This window comes from Pristis pectinata, chromosome 9 (assembly GCF_009764475.1).
Source record: "Pristis pectinata isolate sPriPec2 chromosome 9, sPriPec2.1.pri, whole genome shotgun sequence".
NCBI classification, from domain to species: Eukaryota; Metazoa; Chordata; class Chondrichthyes; order Rhinopristiformes; family Pristidae; genus Pristis; species Pristis pectinata.
The window spans coordinates 38972449-38987006 of record NC_067413.1 but is presented as its reverse complement, the minus strand read 5'-3'; the positions used below and the strand labels follow the sequence as shown (position 1 = coordinate 38987006).

The 14558-nt window shown below is 39.8% G+C and overlaps 1 protein-coding gene across 1 annotated transcript in view; it reads left to right on the top strand.

Annotated features, from left to right (window-relative positions):
- The window catches only part of LOC127574502 (collagen alpha-1(XXI) chain-like), a 164719-nt gene that overhangs the window by 52205 nt on the left and 97956 nt on the right, over positions 1 to 14558 (top strand). Inside the window, exons 7-9 of the mRNA XM_052023531.1 lie at positions 5636 to 5743; positions 12597 to 12608; positions 14209 to 14262. Coding sequence (XP_051879491.1) covers positions 5636 to 5743; positions 12597 to 12608; positions 14209 to 14262 — 174 coding nt within the window. The remainder of the gene's footprint in view (positions 1 to 5635; positions 5744 to 12596; positions 12609 to 14208; positions 14263 to 14558) is intronic.

Below are 14558 nucleotides of genomic sequence, written 5' to 3'. Positions count from 1 at the left end.
GAATTATAGTAAATTAATAAGGATACTTAAAATTCTTATGTGAGTCAGAATTACCAAGTTATCCAGAAAATAGTATGTCTATATATTCAGTTTATAAAATTCTTTGAAGATGCCAACAAAAGTATAATGATTCCAGTTGTAAAAGTTTAAGTTGTTATAATTGGAAGTGATTTTCATTGAGAGGAAAGAACTTTCATAAAATCACACTTTTAATCTGTCCCACTTCTTGTCAATTTAGCCTCCCTACGCCACAATGCCTTTGGTTCCACTTGGCCAATACTTATCAAAAGCAGAAGACAGCTCCCTGGACCAGTGGTGTTTTCCTGGTCCTAAATTTTCCTGTTACCTCTGCATCATGCCAAATTTTCCATAGCACTGTGGATTTGTCTCTCAACTAAAGTGATTTAGATCATGGTGTGACTGAGCAACTTAATATTCACCTGGGCAAAGCAACTTAAAACTTTAAAATGGAGCCGATTCACTGAAGCATAGCCGAAGTGGGATTTTCTTTTTGATGTAGCACCAAGCGTAGCACATTACTGCTTGTTCCACAGTACAGTTGCACAGCTCGTGGAGCTGCTGCCTCCAAGCTCCAACAACCTGGATGCAACCCTAATCTCAGGTGTTGTAAGGATGGAGTTTGCATGTTATCACTGTTCCTGCATGGATTTCCTCAAGGTGCTGCAGTTTCCTCCCACATCCCAAAGATGTGCAGATTGGTAGGGTAATCATACACTGTACATTGCATGTAATTTGTAGGTGAGTGGTAAAGCTGGGGTGGTGAGGGTGGGAGTGCTGTTGGGTGGCAGGGTGGAGTTGATTAGAAGGTAGGTTGAAGGGATTGCTCTGAGAGTCAGCATAGACTTAGTGGGCCGAAATGGCCACCTGCTATGTTGTTAGGAAATACTAATGTCATGTTTTTTTCACACATACTCTTAATTCTTCTGTCTATCTGGCAATGGACAACTAGATGGGAAAGGAGGGAGCAAGCAGCCTGCAGAGAGAGATGAACAGTGGGCAACAAGGTGAAGTTATGCAGTTTGCTCGGAAGCAGTGAAAAAGAAGATAGTTTAGTAACTGTTGGTGTGCTGAGAGATCTTCCATTACTTGTTCATGGGTTGCAAAGATTAAACATGCAGGTTCAGAAATCAGTTTGTAAGGCAAAAGATATTTGAGGTTTTATTGCAAGAGGGTAGGAGTACAAAAGTAAGGAAGTCTTGCTGAATGGTTGCAGGCCTTTGGTGAGGTGTCACCATGTGAAGCCTCGACTGCATCTAAAGAAAAATGTACTTGCTTTGTGAAACAGTCATTCGGTCAATTCCTGTAGTAAGGGGATTGTTTTGTGAAGAGATTTTTGTGTAAATTGGCATATATTCATTAGGAGAATGAGAGATGATATCATTGGAGAGTTTGTTAGGTGCATACAGGAAGGATTCCTGACACAGTATGTGGACAGGCCGACTAGAGGAGAGGCCATACTGGACCTGGTACTAGGCAATGAGCCTGATCAGGTTTCTGGTCTCTCAGTGGGAGAGCATTTTGGAGATAGTGACTATAACTCCTTGACCTTTACCATAGCCTTGGAGAGGGATAGGAGCAGATGAAATGGGAAAGTATTTAACTGAGGGATGGGGAATTATGATGCTATTAGGCAGGAACTTGGGAGCTTAAATTGGGAACAGACGTTCTTGGGGAAGTGCACAGTGGAAATGTGGAGGTTGTTTAAGGAGCACTTGCATGGGGCTCTGGATAGGTTTGTCCCATTGAGGCAGGGTAAGGATGGTAGAGTGAAGGAACCGTGGTTGACAAGAGATGTAGAATATCTTGTCAAGAGGAAGAAAGAAGCTTACTTGAGGTTTAGAAAGCATGGATCAGACAGGGCTCTGGAGAGTTACAAGGTAGCCAGGAGGGAGCTTAAGAATGGATTTAGGAGAGCTAGAAGGGGGCATGAGAGGTCCTTGGAGAGTAGGATCAAGGAAAACCCCAAGGTGTTCTACACGTATGTGAAGAATAGGAGGATGACTAGAGGGAGGGTAGGACCAATCAGGGATAAAAGAGGAAACGTGCCTGGAGTCAGAAGAGGTAAAGGAGGTCCTTAATGAATAATTTGCTTCAGTATTCACCAGAGAGAGAGGGAGACCTTGATGTTTGTGAAGATGGCGTACAACAGACTGATATGCTAGGATATGTCGACATGAGGAAAGAGGATGTGCTGGAACTATTGAAAAACATTAGAATAGATAAGTCACTGGGGCCGGATGGGATATATTCAAGGTTAGTACTGGAAGCTAGGGAAGAGATTGCTGCACCTTTGGCGATGATCTTTGCGTCCTCACTGGCCACAGGAGTAGTGCCAGATGATTGGAGGGTGGCAAATGTTGTTCCTTTGTTTAAGAAAGGGAGTAGGGATAGCCCTGGGAATTACAGACCAGTGAGTCTTACTTCTGTGGTGGGCAAATTACTGGAGAAGATTCTTAGAGACAGGATTTATGGGCATTTAGAGAAGCATAGGCTGATTGGGGACAGAAAGCATGGCTTTGTGAGGGGCAGGTCATGCCTCACGAGCCTGATTGAATTCTTTGAGAATGTGACAAAGCACGTTGATGAAGGATGTGGTGCACATGGATTTTAGTAAGGCGTTTGATAAGGTTCCTCATGGAAGGCTTATTCAGAAAGTCAGGAGGCATGGGATCCAGGGAAACTTGGCTGTGTGGATTCAGAATTGGCTCGCCCATAGAAGACAGAGGGTGGTGGTAGATGGAGCATATTCTGCCCAGAGGTCGGTGACCGGTGGTGTTCCGCAGGGATCTGTTCTGGGACCCCTGCTCTTTGTGATTTTTATAAATGACTTGGATGACATGGAATTTAGAAAGGCATTTGATAATGTCCCTCATGGTAGTTTGATTCATAAGAAAAAGATGCATGGGATCCAGAGTGAATTGCAAGTTTGGATTCAGAACTGATTTGCCCATAGAAGGCTGATATTCTGTCTGGAGGTCCGTGACCAGTGGTGTTCCACAAGGGTCGGTGCTGGGACCTCTTGTTGTTTTTGATACATATCAATGATTTGGATGAAAATGTAGATGGATGGATTCGCAAGTTTGCAGCTGACACCAAGATGGTTGGAGCTGTGGACAGTGTAAAGGACTATCAAAGAATACAGCAGGATATAGATCAGTTACAGATATGGGCGGGGAAGTGACAGATGGAGTTTAATCCAGGTAAGTGTGGGGTGTTGCACTTTGGGAGGTCAAAGGAAGAAGAAAGTATGCAGTTAATGGTAGAGCCCTTAATAGCATTGAGGTTCAGAGGGATCTTGGGGTTCAGGTCCATAATTCACTAAAGTGGCTATGCAAAGTGGATAAGGTGGTAAAGAAGGTGCATGGTATGCTTGCCTTCATTGGCAGGGGTGTTGAGTATAAAAGTAAGGAAGTTATGCTGCAGCTATATAAAACTGTAGTCAGACCACACTTGGAGTATTGTGTGCAGTACTGGTAGCCCCATTATGGGAAGGATGTGGACACAGTGGAGAGGGTGCAGAAGAGGTTTACCAGGATACCTGGATTAAAGGGTATGAGCTATAAGGAAAGGTTAGACAAACTTGGGTTGTTCTCCCGAGAGCATCAAAGGCTGACGGGAGACCTGATAAAGGTTTTTAAAATTATGAGAGGCACAGATAGGGTAGACAATCAGAATATCTTCCCCATGGTAGAAATGTCAAACACCAGAGGACCTGCTCTTAAGATTAGAAGGGGGAAGTTTAAAGGCAACGTGAGCGGCAGGTTTTTTTATGCAGAGAGTGGTAAATGCATGGAATGGGTTACCAGGGTAGTAGTGGAATCAGGCAGGTTGATGGAGTTTAAGAGACTTTTAGATAGACACATGAATATGAAGGGAATGGAGGGATCTGTGTGATACATAGGAGGAGGACATTTAATATAAATTGGCATCAAGATCATCACAACATCATGGGCTGAATGACCTGTCCAGTGCTGTACTCTTCTGTGTAAATGGGTGCTTGATGGTCAGCAAGGTCTCGTTGGTCCGGTGGGCTTGTTTCCATGCTGCTTCACTCTATGATTTTGACTCTTTTAACATTTGTGCTATTGAGAAAGAGCAGAATCATTTTTATCTTGAAGTGGGACTTTTAATGGTACTGGAAATCGCAAGGGTGAATTACAGTTCAATCCCCACCCAACCCATCCAATATGCCATATGGTATGATAATTTTGCTATAAAAAGTAGCCTGAGCATTGATGAAAGAATTTGGTCATCCACATTCAAGGCTGGACAAATTAGTGTACAGAACCCACACGTGCCAAAGAATTAGTGTCAGAAGAGCTTCAGCAACACATTCAGCATTATTGTCATGAGTACATTTTAAAGAACATGTTCTCTAGCCAAGTCTTTTCACAAGAACTTATTGAGTCACTAATTCCCAAATCCACAGCTAAATGGCAAATGACCAGCAACCTGTTTTTTTTAGAGCTGAACTGCATTCTAATTAAGGCCGCGCTGGATTCACCACTGCTCCCTTCGTTTCGGTTGGCACACTCTGGGTGCCTGAATTTCCTGTTTTGCTCACAGACTAGAAGCAACAATATTGTGGCTGAACTAGCAGGAGTGTGATCTCTTAGAAACTTTGGTATCCTGCAATTCAATGACAATTTCCAAAGTAGCTCTTAGTATGGATATTAGCTTGAAACAAAGATTACTAGTATGTTCCCTTTACTAAAGAAAGATTCTCTTTATCATAAAGTGTAACAGTGGTTTTCCAAAAGAGACCATTAAGAGTGTAGGGTTCTGTTCATGGAAACGGTGCATTCAGTACACAATGGTGATTTCCCCAGTAATTGTCCATGTTGTGGAGCAGATTAGAATGTTACCTTGACTGAATCCAGATAGAATATTGAGATAGTTTGCCTATCGGTGGGTTATTGTTGGGGGTTTTGACAGAGTCGGCACTTGTTCAGTGCGAGTCCATGACAGAAGTGGCCCAGAACTTACCGCTAGCTGTCTGGCCTAAGTGTGGTAATGCAGGTGCCCGAAATGGGAAATAGAAATGCCGAAGTAGTGTAGCAAGGATTGCTATTCTGAAGGCGCAATTTAAACACTGCTGAAAGGAGTAATACTCAAAGAATGAATGGTTACAAATTCCCCTCCAAATCTCTCCCCACCACTCTGATTCGGAACTGGATTGCAGTTCCTTCATTGTCATTGGGTCTAGATCCTGGAATTCCCTACCCCACAGCACTGTGGGACCATTGTCAACAGATGGACAGCTGTAGTTCAAGAAGGTGGATCATCGGCATCACCTGAACAGCAATAGGATGGGCAATAAATGCCAGTAACCCCTACAATAGGATGGTCAATAAATGCCAGCAACAACTACACCCGTAACATAAATAAAAGGTAAATAGTTAATTGGATTAATTTGGGACTGGAGAAGGTTGTGTAAAATGGCAATATGTTCTATTTTCCAAAATATAGTATCCTTCAGCCAGGTCAGTAACATCAAGTAACATTTGCTGTCATCAGCTGTGTGTTGCACTGAGCCACAGAAACCATTTTAAACAGTGAGTTTTCTTCACTTGGTTGGTTCATGATGATGCTCTCTTTAACTTTTATTTAACAGATAGAAATACAAAAGCTTAGACTCTACTGTGACCCACAGCAAAGTGACCGGGAGACGGCTTGTGAAATCCCATCTGTGGTGAGTAAACAGAGTGTCTCAGCCTTGGATGTAAACTAAAGCAGTCTGTAAAACTGACCTTTTCATATTGAAAATGTTGTGACTAATAATTTTGCAGAAAACATTTTTATTTGGATAAAAGGAGAGTTGCTTTAAAGGTACAATGACGTGATCCACTTGCTTGGTGTCCTGATTACAAAATGTTAGATTGGGATCATGTTGGAGAGGTACAAGTCTTGCGATGACTGCTATAATAACAGATGAACATTTAATCTGGCATTCTCTTCCAGTTTACTCACAGACTTTTAATGTTAAAATAACAGAGCAATGTTATTTAAAAAGCTATAACTTCGAAAAGAAACTGAAATAAAGGCGATTTGTTCATTATTAGCCATAGAAGTCACTGTTAAATATTTTGCCTTATTACATTTTCCTTCATTAACCTGAAACTTCTCAGATTTTCTCTATTTACATATTTCCACCTTCCAGAATTTGGACAATGTTAAAACTGGGTTCACTTGCTGTGATAGCACCTCTTCTTTTCAGACCTAGACATGCTTTGTCCACAATCATTGCTGAGAGACATCTGCAACCAGTTCGAAGTTGTAGTGGACTGAAAACTAAAATGATCACCTTGAAAGGGAAGATTTTATGATGTGATGATAAGAAGTAAATTTATCGAGGAATTTTAGGTGGTATTTCCTTCACTGGTAATTGCAGTATGTATGCTCCTCACCTGGACTAAGCTAAGGGCACAAGTCTTTGCAGCAGCATCTGTAGGGGAATTACCAATTCATTTTCCACTCTATTTCCTGCTCAGTGAATTCCCCTTTTACTAAATGTTTACCCCGGGTAAGTCTCTGAGCTGGTGAATAAGAAAGGGAGGCAGCTGATGCAGGGCTAAAAGGAAAATCTCAGTATTAGAGGATACTAGAGGACATGCATTTAAGAGAGGGGGGTAAGCTCTTTTTACACAGAACAGTAGGTGACTGGAACCCGCTGCCAGGGGTGGTGATGGAAGCAGATACGATAGTGGCATTTAAAATGCTTTTAGATGGATACATGAATATGGAGGGAATGTAGGGATATGGATCATGTACAGGCAGAAAAGATTTAGTCTAATTTGGCATTGTATTTGTCACACACATCAGCTGAAGGGCCTGTTCTTGTGCTGTACTGTTCCATGTTCTATTTAGTCAGAGGGACGGTTGGCATCATCATCATCATTACGATCAACAGCTCTATTTCCCTCTCTCTCTTCCCTGGCTCTGTGACCTGTGAAAGAAGAGGAAGGGAGCGAGGAATGGGTGTGCAGCACCCAGCTATAGAATGGCGATGGTAACACTTTGAACAGTCTGCTGGATGGAGATAAATACTATAACAATACTTCAGACACACAGCTACAGCTGACATAAGTCAACCAGCTTCTTTCTCGCTAACAGTTAAATCAGATTATTTTCCCAGCAGTTTAATTTCTTCTTACCGTGATCTGTGAACTGCCTAAAAGCTAGAATTATCCTGGTGGCAGTTGTACTAAGGGGCTGAGCAGCCACTGTCTTTTCAGAATATCTTGGCATTAGAAGCATTTAAAAAAAACCTTTGTTTCCACAGGAATTGAAGATGCCGACAAAACCAACCATTAAAATCACTTGTTTCCTCATTTATATGAACCTTCTCCCATTTTTATTTGCTATACATGGCATCTTTCTATGGCCCACCAAGTGGGGCAGCCAGAGATATCTCTCTGTGAATTAAGGAATATTGAGATACAAGTAAATGTTAAGTACAAAATATCACTTCACAGATAAACAAGGCTGAAAATCTCCAGAATAGCTGAATACCTCTGAACAAGTCAAGCTGTTCCTTTATGGCATTTAATAGTACAGATCTTTGAGGTACTTAACAAGGACAAAGAAACAGACTTAACCAGGAGTACAACTGAAACCCCCAGGATTATAAAATTGTTAAGATCATATAAATTTATTTTAGTTTATTAGTCATTAAGTGCATGAACGAATTTGAAGAAAGAGTAAAAATGTATCTTCTTACATGGTTCAAACAGACTTTTCTGAGCACAAAACTGGATATAGATGATCAATGTGCTTCAACTCAATAGCGCTCAGGTTAAGCTTTCAAGGTTTTTTTTTGAAGTGTCTCCAGTTCAGACCCTCAATAGTTTTAGCCACAATCAGTTTAACTAAAATTCATATCTTATACAAAAGGTCAAAAACTAAAACAAATGAGGTGTGAAATTTGTTTTTCTTTATCACTAAATATGAGCAGATGCATTTGTCATCAGTTGTACTCAAGTTCACACATTCAATTCTACAGACTCCAATGTGCATATTAATGATGGCCAAGCCACATATATGTTGAGTGTTCGGTGACCAAAGGCAAATATTTCTCCTGAAATTCAGTTATCTCTTAATGTTGTGAAGTGGTTAATTTTGTCTAGTAACAAAGCGAAAGAGTATTAGAAAGATCCCTGCCAAGCTCCTCCTTGGTATACAGGCATTCAACTTAAGATGGTCGTTGTTTTGCTGCGAAGTATAGTGAAAATAAACTTTGAGGCAAACTATCAGAAGATACCCTAAGCACTATCAGTTATTTTTATTTAATTTGCTTTGCTAAAGCAATTTTGGCATCCGTTAACTGAAATATAATTGCACCTTTATTACTCAAACAGAAAAAGCAGAAGCCAGAACTATTAGTGATGGACCATTAAACAAGTCATGGCATCTAAATGATAATAGTACTTAGCACTTGTAACCAGAGAAGCACAATCTTATTGCTTTTAAAGGGGCCAACTCATTGAATAAAGACCTAAGACTGTGTGGCATTTGAAAATAGATCTCAGTTTGAACTTTGATAACAGCTGGGGAATGTTACAACTGCTGACTTCCATAGGCAGTCAAAACAGCCAGGTTTGAATTTCACAAGTGGTGGATCTTATTTACGATACCACTTCTTGCTTGTAGAAGAATTCCATTGAAAATAAAATAGTAAAGATAAAATCTCCAGTTGACCCAGAAATGAAAAAGAAACCCTGGGTAACAGGTAACCATCTTTTGAAAACTTAAAATATGTTTTGCATTTTTCTACTTGTCCTTTTACCTTGTAGATAGTATTTAGGTGCTGTGTCTGACCCAAAAATATTTAAACTGGCTGGTGAGACCAATACAAAATGGAGAAAAAAATTAAAATAAGAACAATGTTTAACCTTAACATGGAAAAACATCCTGAAGTCTATCAGGGAGTTGGGATGGAGAAAGAGAGAATGGGAGAAGCAACCAAGAGCTTGAAGAAATGCATAAAGGGAGCAGGGGTAGTCATGGAGTTTTAAAGGGAGAATTATGGACCATGCAACTTAACAGCAGAAGGCACAGCAAGCAATGAAAGGAATTGGGGGGTGATGGAGGTTATGAGGATGGGGGAAGTGAAACTGTAAATGAAATTAAAATCAAGGACAAAAATTTTAAGTTTGAGGGCATTAAAAGTCAGCAAGGAAGGGTTGAGGAGAAGACCGTGAGCTTGTGTAGAATGGGAAATGATTAATGAAAATTGGTTTGAGTGGGAGTTTAGGGAGTGTGGGAAGCCATTATGAATAGCATTGGAATAATCATTGGCAAACACATGGGCAGATGGGGTGCAGTACAATATTACATGTTGCAAAAGCTGAAGTAGATGGCCTTTTGTTTTTTTGAAATGGTTTTATACATACCTACAATGTCACTTGTTTAGATTTGCCAGAAAGCATCTTTGGAAGTTCTGCTTCAAGTTTTGTAATTAAACTAAAATTCACAGGAATAGGAGTGGTTAAACAAAATGGTTAAAACGTAAGAGACTGAGAGGAAAAGCTAATAGTGGTTGCTAATATTTCCAGTTACCATAAATTATGGAGATATTTAGTTGGTTCCAAGTTAGTTGAATTTGCTGACAAAGTTCTGAATGAGATGTGTTGTAATGTTTTTGGGACTGTTTAAATAAGCTGTGGGCTTAAAAAAAAGAAATGTAATGTATAAAAGTGTAAGCATTAATCATAAGCACAGGAAACCTGAGAATGGAATTCAATTTGATACTTTTGTGATATGGACAATTAATTGAAACCAATTATTAGAAAACTAGGACATCCAGCCAGAACAATTAAATGCAAGATTACAGAAATTATCCAAGTGAGACGATGTCTAGAATGTGTCTAGATTGGTTATGATCCTACTTGGAGAAAAAAAGAACTCTCAAGGATATCAGAAAAGGTGGCCACCTGTCTATTAGAAGTAAATTTAGAACAAAAGTCATAGGAATGTTTTTACTCAGAGTGATGTTTACAATAAAATTTTTTAGAGCAATTAAAAAAAACTTTTTTTCTCCCTTTAATGACTTTAAGGGAAAGAAATGAAGCTTTTCAAAGTATAGTCAGATGCCACATTGGGAGAGATAATCAAAGTGACAGATATGAAAGGGCTGCATGGTCTTTCCACATTGCTCGTTCCACATCACTCTCTCGTCTACTTTGCTGTTAAAACCTGAAGCAACAGACAGTGGTTGGGTATGACCCTCTTTATTCTCACAGCCAGTTATTATTCTATTCTTGTAGGATTCTCATAGCAAGCTCTACAGTTCATAATTGATAATTGGTTTATTATTATCACATGTACCAAGGTACAGTGAAAAACTTTGTTTTGCATGCCATCCATACAGATCATTTCACTACATCAGTACATTGAGGTAGTACAAGGAAAAAGCAATAACAGAATGCAAAATATAATGCTACAGTTACAGAGAAAGTGCTGTGCAGGCCACGATGAGGTAGATTGTCAGGTCAAGAGTCCATCTTATTGTACAAGAGGTGTGTTCAATAGACATAACGGCAGGATAGGGGCTGTCCTTAAGCCTGGTGGTACGTGCTTTTAGGATTATGTATCTTCTGCCTGATGGGAGAGGGGAGAAGAGAGAATGTCCGGGGTGGGAGGGTTCTTCGATTACATTGGCTGCTTTTCTGAGGCAGCAAGAAGTGTAGACAGAGTCCATGGAGGGGAGGTTGGTTTTCGTGATGTGCTGAGCTGTGCCCACAACTCTCATAATTGGCATAAAGTGAAAAGATAGGTAAAGATTAAGAAACACCTTGTGATCAGTTTGCTCCCTCTCATCCAATGCTCTCGTATGAACATACCAGAAGAAGATGGCATTTACTGTACTATTTATGAAATTAATTTCTTCAGTCTTCAATAATATTATAATATCTTTCTTATTTTCCCTACTTCATTAAATCTAAATGAGTAAATTATTTGTGTATGGTCTTAAGCATGGAATGTTGATTGGTTTGTGGTGCCACCTTGTTAAAGTAGATCAGTAGTACAGCATTTATTTTGTGGGGAGGACCAGATTAATAAACTGAGGATCAATAATTTGAGGACATATATTTAAGTTAATTGATGGAAGGAAAAAAGAGAGTTGAGAAAAAAAAACTATTTTGCTTGGCAAGTATGGGGAGTCTGGAACTCGCTTTTGAAGGGTTAGTGGAACCAAAGAACCTCACTGCATTTAAACAATACTTGAAGAGTCGTGAGCAGCAGAGAGTTGGGAAATAGGATCAAGCTGAAGCCCATTTATCACCATTAACAAGATTAAACCCAAAAACTGAAATAAGTTGGTGCAAAAGAAGCATCCATAGCTTTGTAACATTGGTAATGTCATTTCAACAATGTGCATCATATACTTCAACTGCATGATTGAGAGGTCCAAGCTTGTGGTAGTTTGATTACCTTGAAAGATAATTATGCAGCCATGCTCATTTAGCAATTTTTCTTGTTGCCTCCACCCTCACTACCTTCCATGTAAGGAGGGGGATCAACTTACACGCCCAACTAATGTGGCTTTTAGCTAATCCTCAGCAGATATGTGGGAATCGCTGGGAATGACCTGCAGTTTAATTTTTCCTGAGCTGAAGGCAGCTGAGGCCTCTACAAGGACAGTGTTGAAAGACTTAATCTTTACAGTACATGGCAGAATTTTTCCTAGATTTATGGCAATGTTGTAGCAGGCAGTGGATCACCTAAACAAAAAAGTAACTGAGGATGTTATAGGGAAATATTCCGATGATTCATTTCAATGCTCCCATCACCTTATCTGAGACAAAGACCTTCAATAAATAAGTGGTGGGCCTGAATTGGAGAGGAGATTCACTAATGTTCAGCATACATCTAAATGGTACATTTCAGTCATGGAAGTATCACAGAGTTAGTGTCTTGATACACAGTTTATTCAAGTTTTGTCTGCCTTCATGTTTTCCTGTCTTACCTCTTTCTGCCAGTAATAACAATCCCCTTGTTATATAAAATTGCATTCCCGTTGTCATGATTCTTCTATGGTTAATTTGATGTGTTTCATTAAGCACATTGAAGTTAAAATGTCTGAATCTAAAATCCAGAGCACTAAAGGTCAAGTCTTAGAAATTTGGTAGCAAAATACAGGCCTAATGTGTAAACTTTAAAATTCTTTTTGTTACTCATTTCTTCATTTTATCATTGATAAAAGAGCTGGAGTGTAACGTTCAGTCCCTACTGGAAAATGGAATTGCAGTACATTGTCATGTCATATTTTGGAAGAGAGTTTAATTTTCTCAGTGGAGTTCCTGACTGCATGCCGTGTATTTTCATCAAATTCTTAACAAAAAGCAGCTTTCATGGTAAATTAATTAGTTTATAAAAATGTCTGCATTCAAATTGATGATTTCCTGGAAGTTTTTCAGATGGTCATTAACATTTAAATATTTTTGAGGAAATTCTTGACCAGAATGTCATGAAGTATTGGAGTACTTTTGAGCTGTGTTTGTGGTCACTATTATATTGGCTGTGTTGAATCTCTAACCACAAAACTAATTTTTCTTCTGTTTCCTCTTAACTAGGATGATGAGAGGGTGAGTAATTTTTACATGTGCTTTAGGCAGTATGAAAATTAAGTTAGAGCATATTTTTAAATGCCAGTTTTGCTGCCTGCAAAAGATATAGCTTGGGCTAAAATCCCTCCTTTAAAATTTTGATTAGTGTCCACCTGACAGGATGGCTCCCAAGACAGCCTGTGAGTGTCCGGCAGGTCCACCTGGAATTCCTGGTGTACGAGGAGAGAAAGTAAGTTCACAATCACCGCTTGCTTCCATATCTGATTGCTAGAAACATTTTGTGTGTTGAGATACAACTTTGGCTGAACTTATGGCTTTGCCCATGTGTTCTGTGGAAAACCTTGCCTTACAAAGTAATGCATGCTGGCAGTCAGTTAAGACAGCACTCTTATTTATAATGAGAGTACAGGCCATCTCCAGGTTATGAACAGGTTCCGTTTTTACAGATGTCCATACGTTGATTTTTGTCCATGTCGGAAAATACACAAGTCACTCGATACAGTAGCTGTACCTCCACAGTATTGCAATGAATGGTGTTAATTAGGGCCAATTAACATAAACATTTATTTATTGTCTCCCCTGCCTAGTTACAATGATATCGAATCAGGATGTCCCACACTTATTAGCTGGTTTCAGTGGCTTTGAAGTATCAGTGGATGTTACATTACTGAATAGGGTACCATTGCACACGTACCAATAGAAGTAATTGCTTGTCAATTTCCAATACATGTCTCTAGTGGCCTCCCACAGAGAAACTGGCAGCTTGTGTTTTTAAGAGGCAATGGTGTCTGATTACTGCGGGGAGGTTACATGTAAACTGTTCTATTTTTCAAAACTGGTTCTTGTTTGAATTTAATAATATTTATGGGAGCTTGTGCAGATGTACAGGGTGTCCTTAAATCTTTTTTCATAACCCAGGGAAGGCCTGCATTAGTTTCCATTATGGTATGCAGGAGAGAAAATTCTTGGTGAATGCCAAAAACCTTTCTTGCCCGTCTTCGGAATCCAGTGAAGATATCACAAGAATGCTGTGGCTGACAGACTCAAAGTTTCCTAAACATTTATTTGTGTGTCATTTTGCTGGTTAGTAGGCTAATTGGTTGGTACGTAAGCTACCTGTGGTGTGTAAGTGGGTGGTAGGTGAATCAAGAAAGTGTTAATGGACACATGAGAGAGAAGAGATTACAGGAAAGTAAGTGAGGAAGTGGGATTAATGGGATTACGCTAAGAGCTGGCATAGACTCAATGGGATGAATGGCCTTGTACTGTTTCATAAAAAGATACGGTCCCATTCTTCTGCCTGATTTAACCTTTCAGGAGGTGATCCTGGGAAGAGGCACCAAGTGTGGCTGATGGCAGGGAAGTAGGCATCAGACTGTGTTTAATATGGCTGGTTGCTTTTCCTGGAAGTCTAAGGCTGACGAGCAAAATAGGCAAGAAGTTTCTCAAAGGTCCTTTTGTTTTGGAGATGTTAATTCAAGGAAAGCATGGCTTTGACTTTAACCCCTCGCCTCTGATCCTCTCCCACCTATGTTGAATAACAAGGATGAAGGAACCTGTAGGTAATATGGCTCAACATATTCAGGCCGATTGATCCCATGGTTTGTTCTGTTACTAGGGTCAAAAGGGGGAACATGGCAAACCAGGAAAATCAGGAATTAATGGTGTGCCTGTGAGTACTTTTCCATTTCCTACTCAATCTCTGCATGTTTAACAACCAAGTGATCAGTGTTGTTTTGTTACATATTGTTACCTAGTGCTAAAGCACCAGAATGTTGCTTTGATAAACTTTTAAGCAAGGGTGCATTTTTTTTGTCTCTTATTTCCTTTTCCATATTGGACATTTCCCTGTTTCCTTGTTGGTACCCTGCGGCTGCCCGCTTTCTCATGGATGCAAAGTTCCATATGACAACCCAAGGAGTGGCTGCAGAATTACCTTTCTTGAGTAGATACTGCATCAAAGCTCAC